The following is a 26,352-nucleotide window of genomic DNA, read 5'->3' as shown; positions in this document are numbered from 1 at the left end:
GATAGAATGTTTTTTCTCTTGGGAAAGTTACAAGATCAGAGTGAAGCTTTGGCTACAGATGTTACGACCTTGAATTCCAAAGTAAATAAACTTTTTTTTTTTTTTTTTTTTTGCATTTTAAAAATTTTTTATTAATCTTTCCATGTATATACATTAAATCCTTGTTTCATACATCTCATTCTTTTGGACTTCCTTCAACGTCCTTGACATTCATTCGTATTTATCTCTTAATAACGCATTCCAGTCTTTCGTACTGCCATTAGTACCATCTTTCAAACATTGTTTTCCATAAGCAATACTTCTTAGTGTTTTACAGTGCCTCTTTAAATCCTGCTAGTGTTGTGTTTACTAAACATTTGTTCTCCAGATAGTCCGCAAATTTTTATCTAACTCCGCATATTCCGTCAATTTTAATCTCCACTCTGTTAACGTTGGGCTTTCTTCCTGCTTCCACTTCTGCGCTATCACCATTCTAGCTGCTGTTACCGCATATTGGAAGATTTTACAATCCTTTCTTTTGATATCTTTTCCAACCATACCTAGTAGAAAAGCTTCGGGTTTCTTTACAAATGTATAGCTTAAAATCTTTTTGATTTCATTATAGACTTCGTCCCAAAAGCTTTTAATCTTCCCACATTCCCACCATTGGTGATAGAACGTCCCTTCTTTTTGTCTACATTTCCAACATTTGTTATCTGTTTTATACATCTTGGCTAGTTTAACGGGTGTTATATACCACCTATATAACATTTTTAACATATTCTCCCTTAGCAGTACACATGCTGTAAATTTTATATTCACTCTCCACAATTTCTCCCACTTTTCCAATTGAATATCATATCCGAGGTCCTTTGTCCACTGAGTCATCACTTTTTTAACTTTCTCATCTTTCATATTCCATTCTAACAATATTTTATACATACTTGACAGATTTTTCCGATCACAATTTATTATCTCTTTCTGAAATTTCGATGTCTTTTCATCATAGCCCCTCTCCTTCACTTCTTTTTTAAATATTTCATTTATTTGATAGTAACTCAGCCAATCGTATGTATATCTTTTTACCTGGTCGTATGGTTTAATTTTCCACTTCCCTCCTTCCTTCAATACCAATTCTTCGTACCTACCCCATTTTTTCCCCATATTGACTTTCTTTACACTTATTAACTCCACTGGTGATAACCAGTGTGGGGTTTTTGGTTCTAGTATGTTCTTATATCTGTTCCAAACTTCTATCAGAGGTCCCTTAAAGTAAATAAACTTGTTGATTGTACCAAGGACTTGACTCAAGTAAATTCTGCAGCTGAACAAGAAGAGACATGTGTTGTTTCAGAGGAGTGGGAAGGAGGAGCTGAAAAGCTGCAGGTGAAAAAGGACAACCGGAGGCCTGTAAAAATGGATTACAAGGAAAACAAGACCTGGATGATGAGAATTCGGTTTGAAATTGAGAATGAAGATTGGAGAGATTTCCCTATGTGAGATCGGAAGACCTATGGATTACAAATTTGTATAAGGCAAAAGTTGGAGCTTTTGGGACATTTGGGACACTTGGATTTAAAAGGAATATGAAACATGATTTGGGCTCCACTTTTGAATATGGAGGTCTGGTTGGAAGAAATATAGACCCTATTTGCAGGGCAGCAGTTGAAGAAGGAGCAAAAAGGGTTTTCTTGTGTGTGTGTGTGTGTGTTTCTTTGTGGCTGATTAGCTGTTTTCCCTGTGTAAAGTTCAGAGGGGGCAGGGTTTCTGTTGAGGCAGGGGATTAGCTGTGGGAGGAGCTTATCAGAGTTTGCAGGGCAGCAGTTGAAGAAGGAGCAAAAAGGGTTTTCTTGTGTGTGTGTGTTTCTTTGTGGCTGATTAGCTGTTTTCCCTGTGTAAAGGTCAGAGGGGGCAGGGTTTCTGTTGAGGCAGGGGATTAGCTGTGGGAGGAGCTTATCAGAGTTTGCAGGGCAGCAGTTGAAGAAGGAGCAAAAAGGGTTTTCTTGTGTGTGTGTGTTTCTTTGTGGCTGATTAGCTGTTTTCCCTGTGTAAAGGTCAGAGGGGGCAGGGTTTCTGTTGAGGCAGGGGATTAGCTGTGGGAGGAGCTTATCAGAGTTTGCAGGGCAGCAGTTGAAGAAGGAGCAAAAAGGGTTTTCTTGTGTGTGTGTGTTTCTTTGTGGCTGATTAGCTGTTTTCCCTGTGTAAAGGTCAGAGGGGGCGGGGTTTCTGTTGAGGCAGGGGATTAGCTGTGGGAGGAGCTTATCAGAGTTTGCAGGGCAGCAGTTGAAGAAGGAGCAAAAAGGGTTTTCTTGTGTGTGTGTGTTTCTTTGTGGCTGATTAGCTGTTTTCCCTGTGTAAAGGTCAGAGGGGGCAGGGTTTCTGTTGAGGCAGGGGATTAGCTGTGGGAGGAGCTTATCAGAGTTTGCAGGGCAGCAGTTGAAGAAGGAGCAAAAAGGGTTTTCTTGTGTGTTTGTGTTTCTTTGTGGCTGATTAGCTGTTTTCCCTGTGTAAAGGTCAGAGGGGGCAGGGTTTCTGTTGAGGCAGGGGATTAGCTGTTGGAGGAGCTTATCAGAGTTTGTAGGGCAGCGCCGCGCGCCTAGCGGTGCGCGCAGTTATACCCATCTTTTAGATTTAGGGAACCTAGTCTCAAACGTTTGTTGGGGGAGACCTAGGTTTTTTTTGTGGGGGAAGTTATTTGTCCTGTCTTCAAGCTTTTTATGATGGAGGACCACTGTAGCCACCCCCAACGACACGATCTCAAGATGGAAGGGGAGGGAACAGCCTGCGATTCCTGTGCAATGTTTGCCATCTTGCCAAAGGTTGCAGGCAGCTTTACCTGCAGCAATTGCATGTTGATTGCCCTTTTAAAAGACAAAGTCCAGCAACTGGAGGAACGTGTAGCTACGCTCCAAAGAATTAGAGAGCTGGAGCTCTTCTTGGAAGCAACAGAGCACACCGTCCCCATCAAGGAGGAGACAGGGGACTCCCCTGAGAAGGAGGCTAGTTCACCAACACAGGAGCCAGATATATGGAGAAACGTGACTCAAAGAAGTAGGAGGCCCAGGATTCACTCTGATTGTTTAGAAATACACAATCGCTTTGAGGTCCTCTCCCCTAGCATGGAAGACGAAGAGCAGACTCCATTTGAGGATCTCTCCCTCATTACAGTCATAGAATCATAGAATCATAGAATCATAGAGTTGGAAGAGACCACAAGGGCCATCGAGTCCAACCCCCTGCCAAGCAGGAAACACCATCAGAGCACTCCTGACATATGGTTGTCAAGCCTCTGCTTAAAGACCTCCAAAGTAGGAGACTCCACCACACTCCTTGGCAGCAAATTCCACTGTCGAACAGCTCTTACTGTCAGGAAGTTCTTCCTAATGTTTAGGTGGAATCTTCTTTCTTGTAGTTTGGATCCATTGCTCCGTGTCCGCTTCTCCGGAGCAGCAGAAAACAACCTTTCTCCCTCCTCTATGTGACATCCTTTTATATATTTGAACAGGGCTATCATATCACCCCTTAACCTCCTCTTCTCCAGGCTAAACATGCCCAGCTCCCTTAGCCGTTCCTCATAAGGCATCGTTTCTAGGCCTTTGACCATTTTGGTTGCCCTCCTCTGGACACGTTCCAGTTTGTCAGTGTCCTTCTTGAATTGTGGTGCCCAGAACTGGACACAGTACTCCAGGTGTGGTCTGACCAGAGCAGAATACAGTGGCACTATTACTTCCCTTGATCTAGATGCTATACTCCTATTGATGCAGCCCAGAATTGCATTGGCTTTTTTAGCTGCCGCGTCACACTGTTGGCTCATGTCAAGTTTGTGGTCAACCAAGACTCCTAGATCCTTTTCACATGTACTGCTCTCAAGCCAGGTGTCACCCATCTTGTATTTGTGCCTCTCATTTTTTTTGCCCAAGTGCAATACTTTACATTTCTCCCTGTTAAAATTCATCTTGTTTATTTTTGCCCAGTTCTCTAATCTGTCAAGGTCGTTTTGAAGTGTGATCCTGTCCTCTGGGGTGTTAGCCACCCCTCCCAGTTTGGTGTCATCTGCAAATTTGATCAGGATGCCCTTGAGTCCATCATCCAAGTCGTTGATAAAGATGTTGAATAAGACCGGGCCCAAGACAGAACCCTGTGGCACTCCACTAGTCACTCTTCTCCAGGATGAAGAGGAACCATTGATGAGCACCCTTTGGGTTCGGTCAGTCAGCCAGTTACAAATCCACTGAGTGGTAGCATAGTCAAGACCGCATTTTACCAGCTTCTTTACAAGAATATCATGGGGCACCTTGTCAAATGCCTTGCTGAAATCAAGGTAGGCTACATCCACTGCGTTCCCTTCATCTACCAGGCTTGTAATTCTGTCAAAAAACGAGATCAGGTTAGTCTGACATGACTTATTTTTCAGAAATCCATGCTGACTATTGGTGATCACAGCATTCCTTTCTAGGTGCTCACAGACTGTTTGCCTAATGATCTGCTCCAGAATCTTCCCTGCTATTGATGTCAGACTGACTGGGCGGTAATTATTTGGGTCCTCTCTTTTCCCCTTTTTGAAAATAGGGACAACATTTGCCCTCCTCCAGTCTGCCGGGACTTCGCCTGTTCTCCAGGAATTCTCAAAGATGACTGCCAGTGGTTCTGAGATCACATCTGCCAGTTCTTTTAATACTCTTGGATGCAGTTCATCTGGCCCTGGAGACTTGAATACATCTAAACTAGCCAAATATTCTTGTACTATCTCCTTAGTTATTCTGGGCTGTGTTTCCTTTGCTGAATCATTTGCTCCAAATTCTTCAGGTCGGGCATTGTTTTCTTTATCGGAGAAGACTGAGGCAAAGAAGGCATTGAGTAGTTCAGCCCTTTCTGTGTCCCCTGTTTGCATTTCACCATCTTCTCCTCTGAGTGACCCCACAGTTTCTTTGTTCTTCCTTTTGCTACGAACATACCCATAAAAGCCTTTTTTGTTGCTTTTAACCTCTCTAGCAAGCCTGAGTTCATTCTGTGCTTTAGCTTTTCTGACTTTGTGTCTACATGTGCTGGCTTTTTGTTTGAATTCCTCTTTGGTGGTTTCCCCCCTTTTCCATTTTTTGTACACATCCTTTTTTAATCTTAATTCAGTTAAAAGTTCTTTAGATAGCCACCCTGGCTTCTTTAGGCACCTTCCATGTTTCCGTCTCATTGGTATTGCCTGACGTTGTGCTTTTAGTATCTCCCTCTTAACAAACTCCCAGCCATCATGAACTCCCTTTCCTTTTAGTATTGTTGTCCATGGGATCTCACCCAGCACTTCCCTAAGTTTTATGAAGTCGGCTTTCTTAAAGTCAAGAAATTGAGTCCTAGTATGCTTGGCTGCTCCTTTCCGCTGTATAGTAAACTTCAGAAGAGCATGATCACTCGCGCCTAATGATCCTTCCACTTCTACCCCACTAACCAGGTCATCAACATTGGTTAGGACCAGATCTAAAATGGCTGTTCCTCTTGTTGCTTCTCCCACTTTCTGGACAATGAAGTTGTCTGCAAGGCCAGTGAGGAATCTGTTTGACCTTATGCTCTTGGCTGAGTTTGACGTCCAACAAATATCCGGGTAATTGAAGTCCCCCATTACTACTATCTCCCTTCCTTTTGCATGCTTGGCCATCTGTTCCAGGAAGTCGATCAGGTATATGAAGACAAGCAGCAAAGTCAGTCCTCAGGGAATGTGCAGGCGACCTTGGAATGAACAGCTCACGGAAGAACCCCGACCAAACCCAAGAGGAGGCGTGTAGTGGTGATAGGGGATTCCCTACTGAGGGGAACAGAAGCAGTGATCTGTGGGCCTGACAAGATGTCTCGGGAAGTGTGCTGTCTCCCCGGGGCTAAGATCCAAGATGTAACTGAACGACTGCAAGGAATCATAAAACCCACTGACAAATACCCCTTCCTCTTGGTTCATGTGGGAACCAATGACACTGCAAGCAATAGCCTCCAGAAGATCAAAAGAGACTACGAGGCTCTCGGCAGGAAATTGAAGCAACTAAATGCACAAATTGTCATCTCATCTGTCCTCCCAGTTGAACGACGTGGCCCAGGGAGAGAGGGGAAAATAGTGGTAGTGAACAGCTGGCTTCACAAATGGTGTAAACAGGAACGGTTTGGATTCTTAGATCACGGACTGCAGTTTCTTGAAGATGGACTTCTGGCAAGTGATGGGCTGCACCTCACAACGGTTGGGAGAAATGTTTTTGCCAAAAATCTCAGAAACCTCATCAGGAGGGCTTTAAACTGACTAATGTGGGGGAGGGAGACAGTGCTCCTGAGGGTAGGAGTCTATCAATTAATGAAGATGATCATCCAAATGTCATAGACCAAATGGAGCAAACAGCACGCGGACCTAGTGGTGGGAGGAAAAAATCCTTAAATAAGAGACACGGGGGAATGATTAATGGACTTCAATGTCTGTACACTAATGCGCAAAGCATGGGAAATAAACAAGATGAGCTTGAGCTCTTGGTACAGCAAACTAAATATGACATAATAGGCATCACTGAAACCTGGTGGGATAAGTCCCACGATTGGAATGTAATAATGGGGGGATACAATCTATTTCAGAGAAACAGACCAGACAAGAAAGGAGGAGGAGTGGCGTTATATGTCAGGGATGTGTATACCTGTGAAGAGATCCAAGATTTAGAACCTCAAAGCCAAAGTGAGAGCATTTGGGTCAAAATTAAGGGAGAGAAGAATAACAGAGACCTCATTGTGGGAGTTTACTATAGATCCCCAAGCCAAACGGAGGACATAGATGATGCCTTCCTGGAACAGATGGCCAAGCATGCAAAAGGAAGGGAGATAGTAGTAATGGGGGACTTCAATTACCCGGATATTTGTTGGACGTCAAACTCAGCCAAGAGCATAAGGTCAAACAGATTCCTCACTGGCCTTGCAGACAACTTCATTGTCCAGAAAGTGGGAGAAGCAACAAGAGGAACAGCCATTTTAGATCTGGTCCTAACCAATGTTGATGACCTGGTTAGTGGGGTAGATGTGGAAGGATCATTAGGCGCGAGTGATCATGCTCTTCTGAAGTTTACTATACAGAGGAAAGGAGCAGCCAAGCATACTAGGACTCAATTTCTTGACTTTAAGAAAGCCGACTTCATAAAACTTAGGGAAGTGCTGGGTGAGATCCCATGGACAGCAATACTAAAAGGAAAGGGAGTTCATGATGGCTGGGAGTTTGTTAAGAGGGAGATAGTAAAAGCACAACGTCAGGCAATACCAATGAGACTGAAACATGGAAGGTGCTTAAAGAAGCCAGGGTGGCTATCTAAAGAACTTTTAATTGAATTAAGATTAAAAAAGGATGTGTACAAAAAATGGAAAAGGGGGGAAACCACCAAAGAGGAATTCAAACAAAAAGCCAGCACGTGTAGACACAAAGTCAGAAAAGCTAAAGCACAAAATGAACTCAGGCTTGCTAGAGAGGTTAAAAGCAACAAAAAAGGCTTTTATGGGTATGTTCGTAGCAAAAGGAAGAACAAAGAAACAGTGGGGTCACTCAGAGGAGAAGATGGTGAAATGCAAACAGGGGACACAGAAAGGGCTGGACTCCTCAATGCCTTCTTTGCCTCAGTCTTCTCCGATAAAGAAAACAATGCCCGACCTGAAGAATTTGGAGCAAATGATTCAGCAAAGGAAACACAGCCCAGAATAACTAAGGAGATAGTACAAGAATACTTGGCTAGTTTAGATGTATTCAAGTCTCCAGGGCCAGATGAACTGCATCCAAGAGTATTAAAAGAACTGGCAGATGTGATCTCAGAACCACTGGCAGTCATCTTTGAGAATTCCTGGAGAACAGGCGAAGTCCCGGCAGACTGGAGGAGGGCAAATGCTGTCCCTATTTTCAAAAAGGGGAAAAGAGAGGACCCAAATAATTACCGCCCAGTCAGTCTGACATCAATAGCAGGGAAGATTCTGGAGCAGATCATTAAGCAAACAGTCTGTGAGCAACTAGAAAGGAATGCTGTGATCACCAATAGTCAGCATGGATTTCTGAAAAATAAGTCATCTCAGACTAACCTGATCTTGATTTTTGACAGAATTACAAGCCTGATAGATGAAGGGAACGCAGTGGATGTAACCTACCTAGATTTCAGCAAGGCATTTGACAAGGTGCCCCATGATATTCTTGTAAAGAAGCTGGTAAAATGCGGTCTTGACTATGCTACCACTCAGTGGATTTGTAAGTGGCTGACTGACCGAACCCAAAGGGTGCTCAGCAATGGTTCCTCTTCATCCTGGAGAAGAGTGACTAGTGGGGTGCCACAGGGTTCTGTCTTGGGCCCGGTCTTATTCAACATCTTTATCAACGACTTGGATGATGGACTCAAGGGCATCCTGATCAAATTTGCAGATGACACCAAACTGGGAGGGGTGGCTAACACCCCAGAGGACAGGATCACACTTCAAAACGACCTTGACAGATTAGAGAACTGGGCAAAAACAAACAAGATGAATTTTAACAGGGAGAAATGTAAAGTATTGCACTTGGGCAAAAAAAATGAGAGGCACAAATACAAGATGAGGGACACCTGGCTTGAGAGCAGTACATGGGGAAAGGATCTAGGAGTCTTGGTTGACCACAGACTTGACATGAGCCAACAGTGTGACGCGGCAGCTAAAAAAGCCAATGCAATTCTGGGCTGCATCAATAGGAGTATAGCATCTAGATCAAGGGAAGTCATAGTGCCACTGTATTCTGCTCTGGTCAGACCACACCTGGAGTACTGTGTCCAGTTCTGGGCACCACAGTTCAAGAAGGACACTGACAAACTGGAACGTGTCCAGAGGAGGGCAACCAAAATGGTCAAAGGCCTGGAAACGATGCATTATGAGGAACGGCTAAGGGAGCTGGGCATGTTTAGCCTGGAGAAGAGAAGGTTAAGGGGTGATATGATAGCCATGTTCAAATACATAAAAGGATGTCACATAGAGGAGGGAGAAAGGTTGTTTTCTGCTGCTCCAGAGAAGCGGACACGGAGCAATGGATCCAAACTACAAGAAAGAAGATTCCACCTAAACATTAGGAAGAACTTCCTGACAGTAAGAGCTGTTTGACAGTGGAATTTGCTGCCAAGGAGTGTGGTGGAGTCTCCTACTTTGGAGGTCTTTAAGCAGAGGCTTGACAACCATATGTCAGGAGTGCTCTGATGGTGTTTCCTGCTTGGCAGGGGGTTGGACTCGATGGCCCTTGTGGTCTCTTCCAACTCTATGATTCTATGATTCTAATAAATTTAGAAACAATGTACAACAATAAACTATCCCAGGGAGTTGTCTCAGAGTCACCCATAGACCCGAGTTTGGGGATTTTCATGCCGGACTACTTTGAATTGGGCGATGGTCTGCGCCTACAGATTTGTACACAGAATCTGGCGACCATCCAGGTCATCTTCTGATCTTTGCCTAACAGCAAAAGGTCAAATTTTTGCTTTTGCGGGAGGTCGGGGAGCCTCACCAGTAGGGGATCAAAGATCTTACTACGTGCCTTGTAGAGTTTGGTGGTTAAAGAGTTCACCTTCTGGTGCTTCGTGTCTGAGGGAGGGACTTCTACGGGAAGTCAGGATGTCACGTCACAGTTCCTTTCTTCTGTGAGTCTGCTTTCGTTTTCAGTCGGAGCCTGTTTGAGCAAGGAGTCGGAGTGTGTTTGAGCTAGGAGAAAGATGTCTGAAAGTTCAGACGGTGTAATTTTCTGCTTGTAAATAAAGCTTCTAGAATAGAAGACTCTGCCTCTGGACTATTTCACTCCCTTTCCTCCCACACGACAGCAACGCTGCTGCATCTCTGCTATATCTGCCTCAGGTGAAGTTTCCCCCCAGAAGATTGCACTGAGAGAAAGCAGTGTTTTTTGGCACAGGGAAGCGCACTGGACAGGCAGAAGTCCAAAATGCCTCTTCATAAAAGGGACATCTAAAGAACAAGTGTTCTGGGCTTCCTGTCTCTCCCAATGGACAGGTCAAAGTCTCTGAGCATACTGGACTTTTCTAAAGGCTCCATCCAGGACCGGCGAGGGAAGAGCCGAGCTTCTGGCGAGTGTAAAGGCCCTTCTTGCATTTCTAGATGCGAGAAAGAAGAGATATGCTGCGGGTGCAGCTATATCTCTCTCAATTTCTCCAATTTTATAGTTGGGGCACCCTGTGCAGTCCTGTTGTCTCTCGGTGTCTAATATTCTTTGCCTGACCATAGCTTTTGCCTGGCCCAAGCCCAGACTGGCTGAGGAACTAAGTATTTGTCATTACAAAAGACTGGCCAGGCTCCCCAGGGTATCCAATCAAGTGACCATTAACAGGTCACCTGCCAGACAGGAGGTAAACAACGCACTCAGATTTCTGTTGTAGACCACCCTTTTTGTGATGTAGGTATGATGTATCTGGGGTGGTGGTCTTGAGCTACACCCCTTCTGTGATGTGGGTATGATGTTTCTGGGGGTGGTCTTGGACTCCAAAGTGGGCAATTTAAAATGTCTATATAAGGGTGGACACACCTCGGTTCAGGGTCCTCCTCCTGCATGTGATGGGAGCACCCTGTTGCAACAGATCAATGAAGATGAGGCTTACGAGCTGCTTTGCTTCTCAATATTCTCTGGTTGGCCTCTGTTTTACCTCTGACCGATGGAGAACCTACAAAGGACTCTATAAGGGCTCTTGTGTCCCCCAGAAAGGAATAAGGGTAGATTTTTCGTTTAATACATCTATGTGGCTTTCCCTGAGCTGAGCGTTGGAGATGTGGCAAGGACAATGCCTCTCTTAAGCATATGTTTGTACAGCTCCATGCCTTGCCCCCCAACCTTGCCCCCCTCCTAAAGACCAGAAGTGGGCTTATGTGGGAGAGAAGCTGCAAGGGGGAGGTGTTTCAAAGGCCCCTCTAGATTCCTCTATTGCTCCTCCATCCCTTGTGGGACACGAGCCCTACAACCTCCGCCCGTTGAAGGAGGACGCAGCCACCGTGGCCTGGCCTGGGCAAAGTCCCAGGGTCCAGCGACAGAGGCCTGTGGGGGCTGCCTTCCCTGCTGCCTTCTTTCCTCACGGCCCAGAGCTCCTGCCTAGCGGCATAACGGAGGTGAAAGAGGGTCATAGAATAACAGAAGTGTAGAGTTGGAAGGGACCCTGGGGGTCATCAAGTCCAACCCCCCCTGCAATGCAGGAATATGCAACTGGGGACCCCTCCCCCTTGAGCTCAGGACCAACAGCATCTTAATCCCTCCGCTGTTGACTTTGGGAAGAAGCCTCCGCCTGCTTGCTCTGAGGTGGCTCTGGGGAAATCCCCTTTCCAGCTCCTCCCTTTCCTCCTAAGGAGCACCTTTGGGGCCAAGGAGGACTAGGGAGGTGTCTGTGGCTTCTGTGTCACCATCACTCTTGACAAAGGCCCTGATTCACTGAGCAAAGCCCAGCAGAGCGGAGGGCGGAGCCCTTGGCCCCTCGGGGCTCTGGAGGAGTGAGTTTCCCTTCTGCCCTGCTTTGCAGTGATCTGGGCTGTGGTTTAGAGGAGGCACCTTGAACCCTGCAGGGCCCACTTCTCCAGAACTGGGTTTGGCAGCGCAAGGTCTCTCAGCTCTCTAGGAGAGCTATCATTTCTCAACCCATTTCTATGCTGTTTGGAGAGTTTTCCTTTCTTATGTATCAACTTCAGATACACAAAACTCCCAGCAAATCACGAAACTGGGCTTCCATTATGCGTTTTGCTGCTTTTATTTTTCTGCAATTTGTTCCATCTATCTACTTTTAAAGGAAAACAAAACTTCATAGATTTGGGGTCGATGATTATCAACAAAACTCGAGGCGAGGCGAGGCTTGGCAGCTGGAGCAGAGGCAGGAGAGGGCCGGTTTGGTTGCTGGCAGTGGCCCCCAGGTTAGCAGAAATGTCTTGGGTCCCTCTAGTAGATATTATCAACTATCACCAGGGAATCTGTAGGGGAAGATGGAAGAAGGGTCAGTCTGTAAGCAGGATTGGGCCAGGGAGCCCTGACACCCCACCCCACGGTTCCCCTTTTCTTCTTGTCCCCTGTTTTCAACAAGCCCTTTTCCCATGGAGGAAATTTCAGTTTGAAATGTTAGTTTTGCTTTCTAGAGAGCACCTCCGTCAAAAAGAGATGAAAATTAACCCACTAATTCCTAACACATAGAACTCCCTTGTCCGTTTAAATTTTTCTTATCACAAACCATAAATCAAGCCCTTTGTTCCGAATCCAGCCCTTTAAACCTCAACTTTCCTTCTTTTCTCCTTAAAACCAGAAAGCAGCTGGCTATCCAAATGTGGATTTTTGCTGACAGGCGCAGAAACCCTTTTGGATTGTAAACTATTCTTCCCACAGATTTGAGTCTAGCTGTCATCAAATGCCACTTGTTATCTCCGTTGGCAGAGAGTCGACGACAGAGGACCAGCCTGCCATCTTCCCTTCCCCGGAAGTCAGGAGGCTGCAAGTCTCGTGGTCCCTGCTGAGTGGGACAGGGAGCCTGTGGGGCTAGCGGAGCTCGAGAGGCTGGCAGAAGGGGCACAGAGCTGTCCTGACATCCCCCCTCCAGCTCCCAAGAAGGTCAGGCAGGGCTGAGCCACTCACCACCACAAAAGTCAATCAAATCATCAAGGTCTAGGTCATCATCCTCATTGAGCTCTCCAATCTCTTCTTCAGTGATAGTCCCAGAGAATTCTTGGATGGATGTGACCTGCTCCTCAGCATCCAGGAGACCATCAGAATTCCTGCCATTGTTTGGGGGGAGGAAAGTGATGAGCTGGGAACCCCTGAGATCTTCCAGACCTAAACCTTTCACTGCAGCCTTATCAGAGCTAGGTCACCCCACTGGGAGCAGCTGTGCGGACGTGGTTTCCGTGACTAGGTGCTGGCTCCCCCTACATGGGAGTGACTGTGGCTTCCCTGATCTCCGATGGCCCCCCCTTGCCTACACCTGCTCCTCCTAGGATTGTGCCTTCCCAGAATTGGGGATGGTTTCTAAAAAGGTCTCTTTGGTTCTGTCTGAACAAGCAAGTGGTGCCTCCTCTGCGTGGGGAACAAGGAGAAATGCTCTTGGGTTCTCTGAAGAGGAACTACTAGGGTTGCCATATCTGTTGATTTCTTTTCTCTCTCTTTTGCCTGAAGTTGTTGAGTTTGTTTTAATTTTTTTGGACCAAATTGTGTTCTTTGGGAAAAGCTCCAAAAAAAGAAAAGAGTTCTAAAGCTTTTTTTGACATTTTTGGCACAACATCACGCCCCGCCCCCCGGCCATTGCTGTACACCCAGGTTTCCCCAGAAATTTTGCCAATTGCTGAACATGACCCCTGGATGCCATTTTCCAGGGCTGAATCCCAGATATGTCTTTGAGTGGGACATGGGCTCTGAGTGGGAGTGCTGGCACTGAGAAGAGATGAAGGTCAAATGGGTGGGGGGGTGTCTTTGCTTTAGGGTGCCTATCAAGGCTTTTGGTAGAGAATGTGTGTGTGTGTGTGTGTGTGACAGAGAGAGAGAGAGAGAGATAATACCTTTATTGTCAATGTACAACCTGTGTACAATGAAATTAACTGAGCCTCCCCCCCCCAAACACTCAATCTCATTGAGGACAGAGGACAGGATCACACTTCAAAACGACCTTGACAGATTAGAGAACTGGGCCAAAACAAACAAGATGAATTTTAACAGGGAGAAATGTAAAGTATTGCACTTGGGCAAAAAAAATGAGAGGCACAAATACAAGATGGGTGACACCTGGCTTGAGAGCAGTACATGTGAAAAGGATCTAGGAGTCTTGGTTGACCACAAACTTGACATGAGCCAACAGTGTGACGCGGCAGCTAAAAAAGCCAATGCAATTCTGGGCTGCATCAATAGGAGTATAGCATCTAGATCAAGGGAAGTAATAGTGCCACTGTATTCTGCTCGGGTCAGACCTCACCTGGAGTACTGTGTCCAGTTCTGGGCACCACAGTTCAAGAAGGACACTGACAAACTGGAACGTGTCCAGAGGAGGGCAACCAAAATGGTCCAAGGCCTGGAAACGATGCCTTATGAGGAATGGCTAAGGGAGCTGGGCATGTTTAGCCTGGAGAAGAGGAGGTTAAGGGGTGATATGATAGCCATGTTCAAATATATAAAAGGATGTCACATAGAGGAGGGAGAAAGGTTGTTTTCTGCTGCTCCGGAGAAGCGGACACGGAGCAATGGATCCAAACTACAAGAAAGAAGATTCCACCTAAACATTAGGAAGAACTTCCTGACAGTGAGAGCTGTTCGACAGTGGAATTTGCTGCCAAGGAGTGTGGTGGAGTCTCCTGCTTTGGAGGTCTTTAAGCAGAGGCTTGACAACCATATGTCAGGAGTGCTCTGACGGTGTTTCCTGCTTGGCAGGGGGTTGGACTCGATGGCCCTTGTGGTCTCTTCCAACTCTATGATTCTATGATTCTATTGCACTCTGTGCGCTTGTCGCACAACACACCAACCCCGAAAGTCAGTTGCACTATGTTATTTTTCATTCAGCAGCCTAACAGCCCACGGATAGAAACTGTTTTTCAGCCTGTTGGTAAGACTGATTCTACTTCTATATCTTCTGCCCAAGGGTAGAAGATTTAAGAGGTGATAGCCAGGGTGTGAATCGTCGCTGAGAATTTTCCTTGCTCTCCTAAGGCCGCGATCCCTTGCAATGTCATCTGTCGGGCTCAGGGGACAGCCCATGATATCATGGGCTGTGTTCACCACCCTCTGTAGAGACTTTTTGTCCATGGCTGACGTACCTCACTGTGATACAATATGAAAGGACTGGTAAACGGAGTTCATCAATTGTTGTTTAACATTGTTCTTTTGCAAGACCCTGAGGAAAAGGAGTCTCTCCCACCTGAGTTATATTGTTTTTCCAAGTGAGGTCTTTACTAAGGTAAACTCCCAGGAATTTAAAGGAAGAGACTCTCTCCACACAGCCCCCCTTGATATACGACGGGACTACTTCCCCTCTGTTCCTCCAAAAGTCCAACACCATCTCTAAATTAATTCCACTCTGGATGGGAATAATAATAATAATAATAATAATAATAATAATAATAATTTTTTATTTATACCCCGCCCTCCCCAGCCAAGGCCGGGCTCAGAGCGCCTTACAAGCAATAATAAAAACAAGATGAATGATTACAACTTAAAAACAAAAATAAAATACAACATTAAAATAATGGAACATTAAAATATTAAAATGTAGCCTCATTGCAGGAGAAGCAAAAGAAAAAAGAAAATGGGGGGGAGGGAATCAAATTGGCTCCAAGCCAAAGGCCAGGCGGAACAACTCTGTCTTACAGGCCCTGCAGAAAGAAATCAGATCCTGCAGGGCCCTGGTCTCATGAGACAGAGCGTTCAACCAAGTTGGGGCCAGTGCTGAAAAGGCCCTGGCTCTGGTTGAAGCCAATCTAACTTCCTTAGGGCCTGGGACCACTAGGGTGTTGTTATTTATGGACCTTGAGGCTCTCCGTGGGGCATACCAGGCGAGGCGGTCCCGTAGGTACGAGGGTCCTAGGCCGTGAAGGGCTTTAAAGGTCAAAAGCAGCACCTTAAATCTGACCCTGTACTCCACCGGGAGCCAGTGCAGCTTGTAAAGCACTGGGTGAATATGCTCCCATGGCAGAGACCCCGTGAGGAGCCTCGCTGCAGCATTCTGTACCCGCTGGAGTTTCTGGGACAGCTTCAAGGGCAGCCCCGCATAGAGCCTTGGCTGTTGCTGTAACTTGCGCCTCCATGGAAAGGGAGGCATCAAGGATTACACCCAAACTCTTAACGGAAGGCAATGGCACTAACTGGGCCCCCTCAAGAGAAGGGAGTTGGTCCCTCATCCCCATACCATCCCGACCCAGCCATAGGACCTCTGTCTTCGAAGGATTTAGTTTCAATCGGCTCCCATGAAACCATCCAGCCACAGCTTCCAAGCATCTGGTCAGTGTGTCCAGGGCCGAGTCAGTGTGGCCATCCATCAGCAGATAGAGCTGAGTGTCATCAGCATATTGGTGACAGCCCAGCCCAAAGCTCCAGATAATCTGGGCAAGGGGGCGCATAAAGATGTTAAAAAGCATCGGGGAGAGAATTGCGCCCTGTGGCACTCCACACACCAAGGAGTGGCGTGACGACATTTCCCTCCCTAGTGCCACCCTCTGTCCCCGACCAGAGATAAAAGAGCACAACCAGTTACGGGCTATGCCCTGTATCCCCACGTCTGCGAGGCGATGGTCCAGAAGATCATGATCGACCATGTCAAAGGCTGCTGACAATTCTAAAAGGATCAGCAGCCCTGACCCGCCTCGATCCAGTTGTCTACCGCCTCCCCCCCCCCTCTAGCTTCACCTGTCATATAGGCAAAATAATGTCTCCAAGTTCTCAAGTAGCTCCACTCCCAGAAAGAAGGAGTCATCCTCAACCTGGGGTTTTTCCGGCTGCAAGGACTCTACAGGCAAGACATCAGACCAAGAGTTAGAGTTTTCCTCTCCAGCCTCGTAACTAGTCTTGGCCTCCCGCTCCTTCTCCCCTGTGGAATTGTGGGAATTGTTCCCTTTGGGTGTGCATTTTTGGATGTTTCATTGATTGTTTGTGGCTAATTTTGTTATGTTGCTGCCATGTTGTTTCTTCCAAGTTGTAAGCTGCCTTGAGCATAGTTTGAAGAAGAAGAAGAAGAAGAGTTTGGATTTGGTATCCCGCCTTTCACTCCCTTTAAGGAGTCTCAAAGTGGCTAACATTCTCCTTTCCCTTCCTCCCCCACAACAAACACTCTGTGAGGTGAGTGGGGCTGAGAGACTTCAGAGAAGTGTGACTGGCCCAAGGTCACCCAGCAGCTGCAGGTGGAGGAGCGGAGACGCGAACCCGGTTCCCCAGATTACGAGACTACCGCTCTGAACCACTACACCACACTGGCTCACACAGTTTGAACTTTGGAAAGGTGTCATACAAATAAAATTATGCATGCATGCCTGTGAGAGGGAAGCTGGGATTCCTAGGATGTTGAACATCAGGAGAGCCTGCTGGATCAAGCTCATAGCTGTCAACGTTCCCCCCTTTTTAAGGGAAACTCCCTTACTCCGAATAGGATTCCTCGCAAGAAAAGGGAAAAGCGGACAGCTATGATCAAGCTATCAACCTCTCTGCTCCAACTTCTTGCTCCCACGGTGGCCAACCAGCTGCTCCAAAGGGAAACCTGCAAGGCCCTGATCCGAGCATGAAAACAACTCTCCCCACCTCCTTTGGTTCATAGCAAGTGGTATTGAGAAGCAGGGCTGCCTCCATTAGAACAGGCGGAGAACAGCCATTGCAGCTGCCTGCTGTTGATCGCCTTCTTTTCCTCCCTGATTTTATCATGTTCAAGCTGTCTTGCTTGGTGGCCACCTCTGCCTCTTGCTGGAGTGAGTTCCATAGTTTAACAGGGTTCAAGTTTCCCGGGAGCAGGGCTGGGAGGCAACACTGCGCTCAGGGGCCAACTGAGAGTGTGGAAGCGACAAGTCTCAGGCTCCCCGTTCAGGGCTTTGAGGGGCTGGTGGTGGGAGGGACACAGAGCTGCCTTCGCGCCCCCCCCTCCGGCTCCCAAGAAGGCGATGCAGGGCTGAGCCACTCACCGTCAATACTTGTAAAAATAAGTACTTGTAAGCCGTTTGAAACCTTCCAAGGCACAATCTGGTAGCCCACGTAGACATAATAATTCCTGTTTTGGAGTGGGGTAGGAAAGTGTTGAGGTGGGCAGCACTCAGCTCCTCCCAACTTAAACCCATCACTGTTGCCTGATCAAAGCCAGGTCACCCCACTGGGAGCAGCTGTGGTTTTTTCCAAGAAAAATTAGGTGATGCCCACCCCAGCTACTTGCCCGCCTTCCCAACCTCTCTGTCCCTCCCACCTCCATCCACTGCCCCCACCGCTGCCGCTTCCCACGGCTGCAGGCACAGCCTCGCGGAGGTGCTTTGACGCGACCCTTTGACCATCGCCAAGTGAGAGCTGGGCCATCAAGAAGGCTGATCGCCGAAGAATGGATGCTTTTGAATTCTGGTGCTGGAGGAGACTCTTGAGGGTCCCATGGGCTGCAAGAAGACCAAACCTCTCCATTCTGAAGGAAATCAGCCCTGAGTGCTCACTGGAAGGACAGATCGTGAAGCTGAGGCTCCAAGACTTTGGCCACCTCATGAGAAGAGAAGACTCCCTGGAAAAGACCCTGAAGTTGGGAAAGATGGAGGGCACAAGGAGAAGGGAGTGGAAGGCAGTGGAAGACAGGAGTGCCTGGCGTGCTCTGGTCCAGGGGGTCACGAAGAGTCGGACATGACTAAACGACTCAGCAACAACAACAAAGCGCCTTCCTGGAAGTTGCCCGGTGACAGGCAGCCAAGGCAGTGCCTTCAGCCCGGCAGCGGAGGAAGCGGCAAAGGGGCGGGGATGGGGGGTGGGAGAGGGATCGGGGGTCAGGCAAGCGAGGTGGCGGTATGGTGCACCGGCCTGCACCGTCTCAGAGAAAGCTCTGGCTGTGGTGACGTGGTTCCTGTGACAAGGCCCTGGCTCCCCCAGCAAGGCGCGCTGTGCGTTTTCTGACCTCCACATTCAAGCTTGGGGATTTTCAACCCTCTCCCTTGCACTGTTCCTCCTGGGACAGTTCCTCCCCATAATTGCCTGCTTGCTTATTGGAAGTGTTTCTGGTCTGCCCCTCAGGCAACAGTCTGAAAGGTAAAGAATAAAGCGCAAGCATGGAGACAAACGCAGCTCCAAAGGAAACCTCCAGCAGCAGCAGCAACAGAAACCCAGGTGAGAGAGGGGATGGAGAGGAACCAGGTAAGTGCAGGAGAGGCGGCTTGCGGGGCAACAACAGATCATCCTCTGTTTGGGGCTCTGGGTAGGAGGGCTGCCTCTGAGATGGGCTGATGTGTGGGAAGCGGATGGGAGGGGGAATCTCGGCTCTAAGGAAGGGGTCAGCAACCTGTGGTCCACGGGGGTCGTTTAACCGGCCCCTGAGCCACCCCCGAACTGAGCTGCTTGTTCGGCGAGTCCCCGCGCACTGCAATAAACCAGCGCAGCACGTGTGGGGACTCGCTGCTGTGGTGCCGAAAATTGTGCCTATGCATGCGCAGACACCGGAAATCATGCATGCGTGCGCTCACACTCGCTGACAATCTGGCCCACGGAGAGATCTCCGGTGGAGTGAACCAGCCCAGGCGAGGCAAACCTTGCCAACCTCTCCTCTAAGGTGCCCCAGCCGGGATGCTTGGGGGGCGGGGGAAGCCAAAGTTCTGCTTTGTATCATTGCAGGAAGGGACTGCAAAAGACGACCCCCACTTTCACAAAACAGAATCACAAAACAGAGAAACCAGTAGGAGAACACTTCAATCTCCCAGGACATTCTATACAAGATCTCAAAGTAGCTGTTTTACTACAAAGGAATTTCAGAAATAGACTGGAAAGAGAAGCTGCTGAATTGCAACTCATTACCAAACTTAATCCCCTTCATGGATCACTGCCTTGCCGTGGCGAAGGGGCTTGAAGAACTCAGAGAAGCTATGAACTACGCCGAGCAGGGCACACAAGATGAACAGGTCATAGTGGAGAGTTTTGACCAAACGTGATCCACCTGGAGTAGGAATCGGCAAGCCACTCCAGTATCCCTGCCAAGAAAACTCCATGGACAAAGACAACAGGCATATAAAAGTTATGACACTGGAAGATGAGCCCCTCAGGTCGGAAGGTGTCCAACATGCTACTGGGGAAGAGCGGAGGACAAGTACAAGTAGATCCAGAGCTGATGAAGCGGCTGGGCCAAAGCCGAAAGGACGCTCAGTTGTGGATATGCATGGAAGCGAAAGGAAAGTCCAATGCTGTAAAGAAAAATATTGCATAGGAACCTGGAATGTAAGAACCATGAACCTGGGTAAGTTGGATGTGGTCAAAAATGAGATGGCAAGAATAAATATTGACATCCTGGGCATCAGTGAGCTAAAATGGACGGGAATGGGCGAATTCAGTTCGGATGACTACCATATCTACTACTGTGGGCAAGAAACCCGTAAGAGAAATGGAGTGGCCCTCATAGTCAACAAAAGAGTGGCGAAAGCTGTACTGGGATGCAGTCTCAAAAATGATAGAATGATCTCGATACGAATCCAAGGCAGACCTTTTAACATCACAGTAATCCAAGTTTATGCACCAACTACTGGTGCTGAAGAAACTGAAATTGACCAGTTCTATGAAGACTTACAAAACCTTATCGAAGTGACACCAAAGAAGGATGTTCTGCTCATTATAGGGGATTGGAATGCTAAAGTAGGGAATCAAGAGATAAAAGGAACAACTGGCAAGTTTGGCCTTGGAGATCAAAACGAAGCAGGGCAAAGGCTAATAGAGTTCTGTCAAGAGAACAAGCTGGTCATCACAAACACGCTTTTCCAACAACACAAGAGACGACTCTACACATGGACATCCCCAGATGGGCAACATCGAAATCAGATTGATTATATTCTCTGCAGCCAAAGATGGAGAAGCTCTATACAGTCAGCAAAAACAAGACCTGGAGCTGACTGTGGCTCAGATCATCAGCTCCTTATAGCAAAATTCAAGCTTAAACTGAAGAAAGTAGGAAAAACCACTGGACAGGTAAGATACAATCTAAACCAAATCCCTTATGAATACACAGTGGAAGTGAGGAACAGGTTTAAGGATTTAGATTTGCTGGACAGAGTGCCTGAAGAACTATGGATGGAGGCTCGCAACATTATACAGGAGGCAGCAACTAAAACCATCCCAATGAAAAAGAAATGTGGCTGTCCAACGAGGCCTTACAAATAGCGGAGGAGAGAAGGCAAGCAAAATGCGAGGGAGATAGTGAAAGATACAGGAAATTGAATGCAGATTTCCAAAGAACAGCAAGGAGAGACAAGAAGGCCTTCTTAAACGAGCAATGCAAAGAAATAGAGGAAAGCAACAGAATGGGAAGAACCAGAGATCTGTTCAAGAAAATCGGAAATATGAAAGGAACATTTCGTACAAAGATTACCATAATAAAGGACAAAAGTGGTAAAGATCTAACTGAAGCAGAAGACATCAAGAAGAGGTGGCAAGAATACACAGAGGAATTATACCAGAAAGATATGGATGTCTCGTACACCCCAGGTAGTGTGGTTGCTGACCTTGAGCCAGACATCCTGGAGAGTGAAGTCAAATGGGCCTTAGAAAGCACTGCAAATAACAAGGCCAGTGGAAGTGATGGTATTCCAGCTGAACTGTTTAAAATTTTAAAAGATGATGCTGTTAAGGTGCTACACTCAATATGCCAGCAAGTTTGGAAAACTCAGCAGTGGCCAGAGGATTGGAGAAGATCAGTCTACATTCCAATCCCAAAGAAAGGTAGTGCCAAAGAATGCTCCAACTACCGCACAATTTCACTCATTTCACATGCTAGCAAGGTTATGCTTAAAATTCTACAAGGAAGGCTCAAGCAGTATGTGGACCGAGAACTCCCAGAAGTGCAAGCTGGATTTAGAAGAGGCAGAGGAACCAGAGACCAAATTGCAAACATGCGCTGGATTATGGAGAAAGCCAGAGAGTTCCAGAAAGACATCTACTTCTGCTTCATTGACTATGCAAAAGCCTTTGACTGTGTTGACCACAGCAAACTATGGCAAGTTCTTAAAGAAATGGGAGTGCCTGATCACCTCATCTGTCTCCTGCGAAATCTCTATGTGGGACAAGAAGCTACAGTTAGAACTGGACATGGAACAACTGATTGGTTCCAAATTGGGAAAGGAGTACGGCAAGGCTGTATATTGTCTCCCTGCTTATTTAACTTATATGCAGAATTCATCATGCGAAAGGCTGGGCTGGATGAATCCCAAGCCGGAATTAAGATTGCCGGAAGAAATATCAACAACCTCAGATATGCAGATGACACAACCTTGATGGCAGAAAGTGAAGAGGAATTAAAGAACCTTTTAATGAGGGTGAAAGAGGAGAGCGCAAAATATGGTCTGAAGCTCAACATCAAAAAAACGAAGATCATGGCCACTGGGCCCATCACCTCCTGGCAAATAGATGGGGAAGAAATGGAGGCAGTGAGAGATTTTACTTTCTTGGGCTCCATGATCAGTGCAGATGGTGACAGCAGTCACGAAATTAAAAGACGCCTGCTCCTTGGGAGAAAGGCGATGGCAAACCTAGACAACATCTTAAAAAGCAGAGACATCACCTTGCCAACAAAGGTCCGTATAGTAAAAGCCATGGTTTTCCCAGTAGTGATGTATGGAAGTGAGAGCTGGACCATAAAGAAGGCTGATCGCCGAAGAATTGATGCTTTTGAATTATGGTGCTGGAGGAGACTCTTGAGAGTCCCATGGACTGCAAGAAGATCAAACCTCTCCATTCTGAAGGAAATCAGCCCTGAGTGCTCACTGGAAGGACAGATCGTGAAGCTGAGGCTCCAATACTTTGGCCACCTCATGAGAAGAGAGGACTCCCTGGAAAAGACCCTGATGTTGGGAAAGATGGAGGGCACAAGGAGAAGGGGACGACAGAGAATGAGATGGTTGGATGGTGTTCTTGAAGCTACTAGCATGAGTTTGATCAAACTGCGGGAGGCAGTGGAGGACAGAAGTGCCTGGCGTGCTCTGGTCCATGGGGTCACGAAGAGTCGGACACGACTAAACGACTAAACAACAACAACCAAACTTAAAACCATGGAGAGACCTGGTCTGAACAGAGACATTGGATTCTTATCTCATTATACATGACTAAGCCATTTTTCACCTTCTCACCCCTTGCCTTTTCCTGTAAGACCTATTGCAGTCGTTAAGAGTCGTCAACAGGCTCATCTCAGCTATCTGCCAATCACCCATTCCCACCACCCTTCTGAGTAATACCCCTCCCCACCTTCTCACTATATAGAAGGATCTGGCAACTTCTGTTTCAGTGTATCTGAAGAAGTGTGCATGCACACGAAAGCTCATACCAAGAACTAACTTAGTTGGTCTTTAAGGTGCTACTGGAAGGAACTTTTTTATCCCCGCTTTCTGGTTTGTGAACTCTCTAGGTCTAATGCACGCTCCTTGAGAGCCCCAGAGAGAGCCCAGCTGTCCTAAGAAGCTTGCAAAGAGGGTCCTGTCAAGGCTATTGGCATAGAACGTGGGTCGGCAAGCTAAGGCCCGGGGGCTGGATCTGGCCCAACTGCCTTCTGGATCCAGCCCGTGGACGGTCTGGGAATTGCTGTGATGATCGGCGTGGGGATTCTGATCATTCGGGCTTCGTCATTTCCCCCCATCCACATTGCCACAGCGGCGGATCCTCCCTCCCTCCTCCTGGCTTCTCCCTGCCCTGCATAGAGGAGGAAGGGGGCTGGGCTTTGTTGAGCTGCGGATGGCTGAGTGCCATTTTACGCAGCCCTTCTCCAGACCCAGCCCCTTTGCTCCACTCATTGTCCCTCCACCACCACCACCACCCGCCCCTGCCGCTCGCAAGGCACAGGTAAGCAGCCACGGTCCTGTGGAGAAGGGAGGGGAGAGTTGGTGGGGTGGTGGTGGTTTTCTTCAAAAGATAGTCCAGCCCCACAAGATAAAAATTGTTGGAAGTGTAAGGAGAAGGAGGGGAATTTCCTCCATATGTGGTGGACGTGTCCTAGCCTCACCTGTCCTTTACAGAGCCAGCTTCCTCCACCTTCGCCTCCTCATTGGCTTGTCGAATCTGCCGCCGTATCCCCTGCTGCAAGCGTCCTGCAAAGCCATTGGCTCCATTGCCTGCAAGGAGGAATCCAGTCCAGGGTGAGGGTCGCACTCTCCAGCCCCCTGCCCACGCCTCCCTTCCTCCTCCACCGAGGCGTAGCCACAAATCAAGTAAATAAATAAAAATACTCAGCAAACTGACCAAAGAAGTCGCAGGTAGCTCGGTTCTGCCCCCCTAACAAAAGTCCTGCCCCCCGAAATCCTGGCCATGCCCATACCTCTATGATGCTCCACACCTCTATGATGGCATCCAGCTCCTCTTTGATGGGCACCTAGCCCAGCACCCTCATGGTGGTGCCCAACTGCTTGGTGCTGATGTCTTCACTACCATCAGCATCAAATCATAATCATAATCACAAACATAATCATAATCATTTATTACTTATACCCTGCCCATCTGGCTGGGTTTCCCCAGCCACTCTGGGCGCCTTCCAACAGGAGATTAAAAATACATTAAAACATCAGTCATTAAAAGCTTCCTTCAGAGGTCCTTCCACCACCAACTGCAGCACCCTCCACCTTCCTTTGCTCAGAGATGGGTTGAGATTTGCAGGGGCTAGTTTGGTTTTCGCCGGAGCCCTGAGGTCCACCAGCTGGAGCCAGCTGCACAGCAGCAGCTCAGGGCAGGGGTGTCTACTTAGAATCCCGTCCGTGAAGAAGGCAGGGCATAAATACCCTAAACTGACTCCCCCCGACTCCATGCCTTCCTGAGTCCTTGCCCCTCCAAGCAATCCCCAAACTTACATAGTATGGATGGCAGCAGAGCCCAGAGGATGAGCGAGGGACCCATTGCGAAGAAGAAGGAGAACCTGGTGGACCTCACGCTGGAAGGCAGCTCTGAATGGTGCTCAAGGCTCAGATCGTCAGCCATATATCCTCCTCCCTCCCCCCTCTCCCCCGCCTCTCCTGGGTTGGGCTGGGACAGAAGCCAAGCGGATTTGAGTGTGTGGGTCCAGCTGGCTCCTGGTCCAGATAATTTCCCCGTGATAATCAATCAAAAATAACACAAGAGGCACCTGCTGGATCTAGCCAATGGGCATCAGCGTCCTCTTCTCACAGTGTCCAACCAGGATCTGGGCAGAAGAGCAATACTCTCCCCTGCTGTGTTTTCCAGCCCCTGGTTTCTGAAACGTTGCTGCCTCCAACTGTGGAGACAAAACATAGATGTTGCGCCTGGTAGCCATTGGTCCAGCAACAGGAACCAGTAAGCAGCCCTTATAGAATCACAGAGCCATGGAATGGTAGAGTTGGACGTGGTCCAAGGGTCATCTATGCAAGGGTCATCCATGCAAGAACCTCACTTTAGGCATCCATGACAGATGAGCATTTGGCCTCCACTTAAAAATTGCCAACAAAGGAGAGTCCACCACAGAGGGAGTCTGTTCCACTGTCAAACAGTTCTTACTGTCAGAAAGTTCTTCTGGAGAAAGTTTCCTCCTGGAGCAGGAGAAAACAAGCTTCCTCCATCTTCCATGTGAACAGCCTTTAAGATATTTGAAGATGGCCATCATATCTCCTCTCAGTCTCCTCTTTTTCAAACTAAACAAACCCAGCTCCTTCAACCGTTCCTCATCAGGCTTGGTTTCCAGACCAGTGATTGTCTTGGTTGGCCTCCTCTGTACCCATTCCAGCTTGTCAACATCCTTCTTAAATTGTGGTGTCCAGAATTGGACACAGTATTCCAGGTGTGGTCTGACCAAGGCAGACTAGAGCGGGACTATGACTTCTTCCCATGATCTGGACTCTAGACTTCTGTTGGTGCAGCCTAGAATAGCATTAGCTTTTTCTCCTGCTGCATCACACTGTTGACTCATGTTCAGCTTGTAGTCCACCAAGACCCCTGGATCCTTTTCACAAGTACTGCTAGTAAGCAAGGTGTCCCCCACCCTATCTTTGCACATCTGGTTCTTCCTGCCTAAGTGCAGAACCTGACATTTGTGCCTGTTGAAATGCATTCTGTTCGCTTGCACCCAGTTCTCCAATCTGTTAAGGCAATATTGAATTCTGATTCTGTCTTCTGCAGCATTAGCTACCCCTCCCAGTTTGTTGTCATCTGCAAATTGGATGAGCATCTCCTCAATTCCTTCATCCAAGTCATTTATAAAGACGTTTAAACAACAACGGGCCCAGGACAGAACCCTGCAGCTTCTCACTTTTTCCAGGATGACGAGAAACCATTAATGAGTACTCTTTGGGTTCGGACACTTACAACATAAAATGTATTATGTACCTTGATGGGCCAGCCTGGACTGGATGGATAGATTTAAGACTTCAGGACTTTACAAAGAAGCCCAATCCACGTTTTAGTTCTTGAATGGCTTTTCTGAGCAAACTCAGGGAATGTACTCAGGGAAAAGCTTTCTCCAGTTTCAGAGCAAAACAAATGGCTGGCTTGTTGAATTGGTTTGTTTTTACTCGTTTCTAGGCAATCGGCTGTTTTTGTTTTTATTTTTAAAAAGATCTGTTTGAAGTTGATGGATTTTTATTTTTTGGTCTTGGTGTATGCATATTGGAACGCTTGTATCTTACCTTTTAGCAAGAACAGATGTAAAACTCTTCTGATTTAATTCTGAAATTCGTAAGAATGCATTATAGATGGATTGTTATTTAGGTTTAGAATGACTGTTAGGCTGACGTCTGACC

The 26,352-nt window shown here is 47.4% G+C and overlaps 2 protein-coding genes across 2 annotated transcripts in view; one reads left to right on the top strand and one right to left on the bottom strand.

Moving 5' to 3' along the window:
• Nucleotides 1-26,352, top strand: part of LOC309534336 (nigwaprin-b-like) — a 104,864-nt gene that overhangs the window by 24,053 nt on the left and 54,459 nt on the right. The gene's annotated exons all lie outside the window — the stretch shown is intronic.
• Nucleotides 11,696-24,637, bottom strand: LOC309534330 (uncharacterized protein). Its single transcript, XM_082226595.1, has 4 exons — nt 24,454-24,637; nt 23,616-23,724; nt 12,584-12,723; nt 11,696-11,931 (listed from the first exon to the last, which is right to left on the bottom strand). The coding sequence occupies exons 1-4, from the start codon at nt 24,578-24,580 to the stop codon at nt 11,900-11,902; spliced, it is 408 nt and encodes a 135-aa protein (XP_082082721.1). The 5' UTR covers nt 24,581-24,637; the 3' UTR covers nt 11,696-11,899.

This window comes from Podarcis vaucheri (assembly GCF_965113315.1).
Source record: "Podarcis vaucheri genome assembly, chromosome: 6".
NCBI classification, from domain to species: Eukaryota; Metazoa; Chordata; class Lepidosauria; order Squamata; family Lacertidae; genus Podarcis; species Podarcis vaucheri.
The sequence above is the reverse complement of the archived record's forward strand: the minus strand, read 5'-3'. Positions and strand labels throughout refer to the sequence as shown.

Excerpts from the sequence above, each read along its gene's own strand:
- LOC309534330 (XM_082226595.1), bottom strand. The coding sequence starts at position 24,580 with ATGGCTGACGATCTGAGCCTTGAGCACCATTCAGAGCTGCCTTCCAGC. Across the intron at positions 23,725-24,453 it reads TCTGCTGCCATCCATACTAT|GCAATGGAGCCAATGGCTTT; the intron begins GTAAGTTTGGGG and ends TCCTCCTTGCAG. Across the intron at positions 11,932-12,583 it reads TTTGATTGACTTTTGTGGTG|ATTCCCTGGTGATAGTTGAT; the intron begins GTGAGTGGCTCA and ends CTTCCCCTACAG.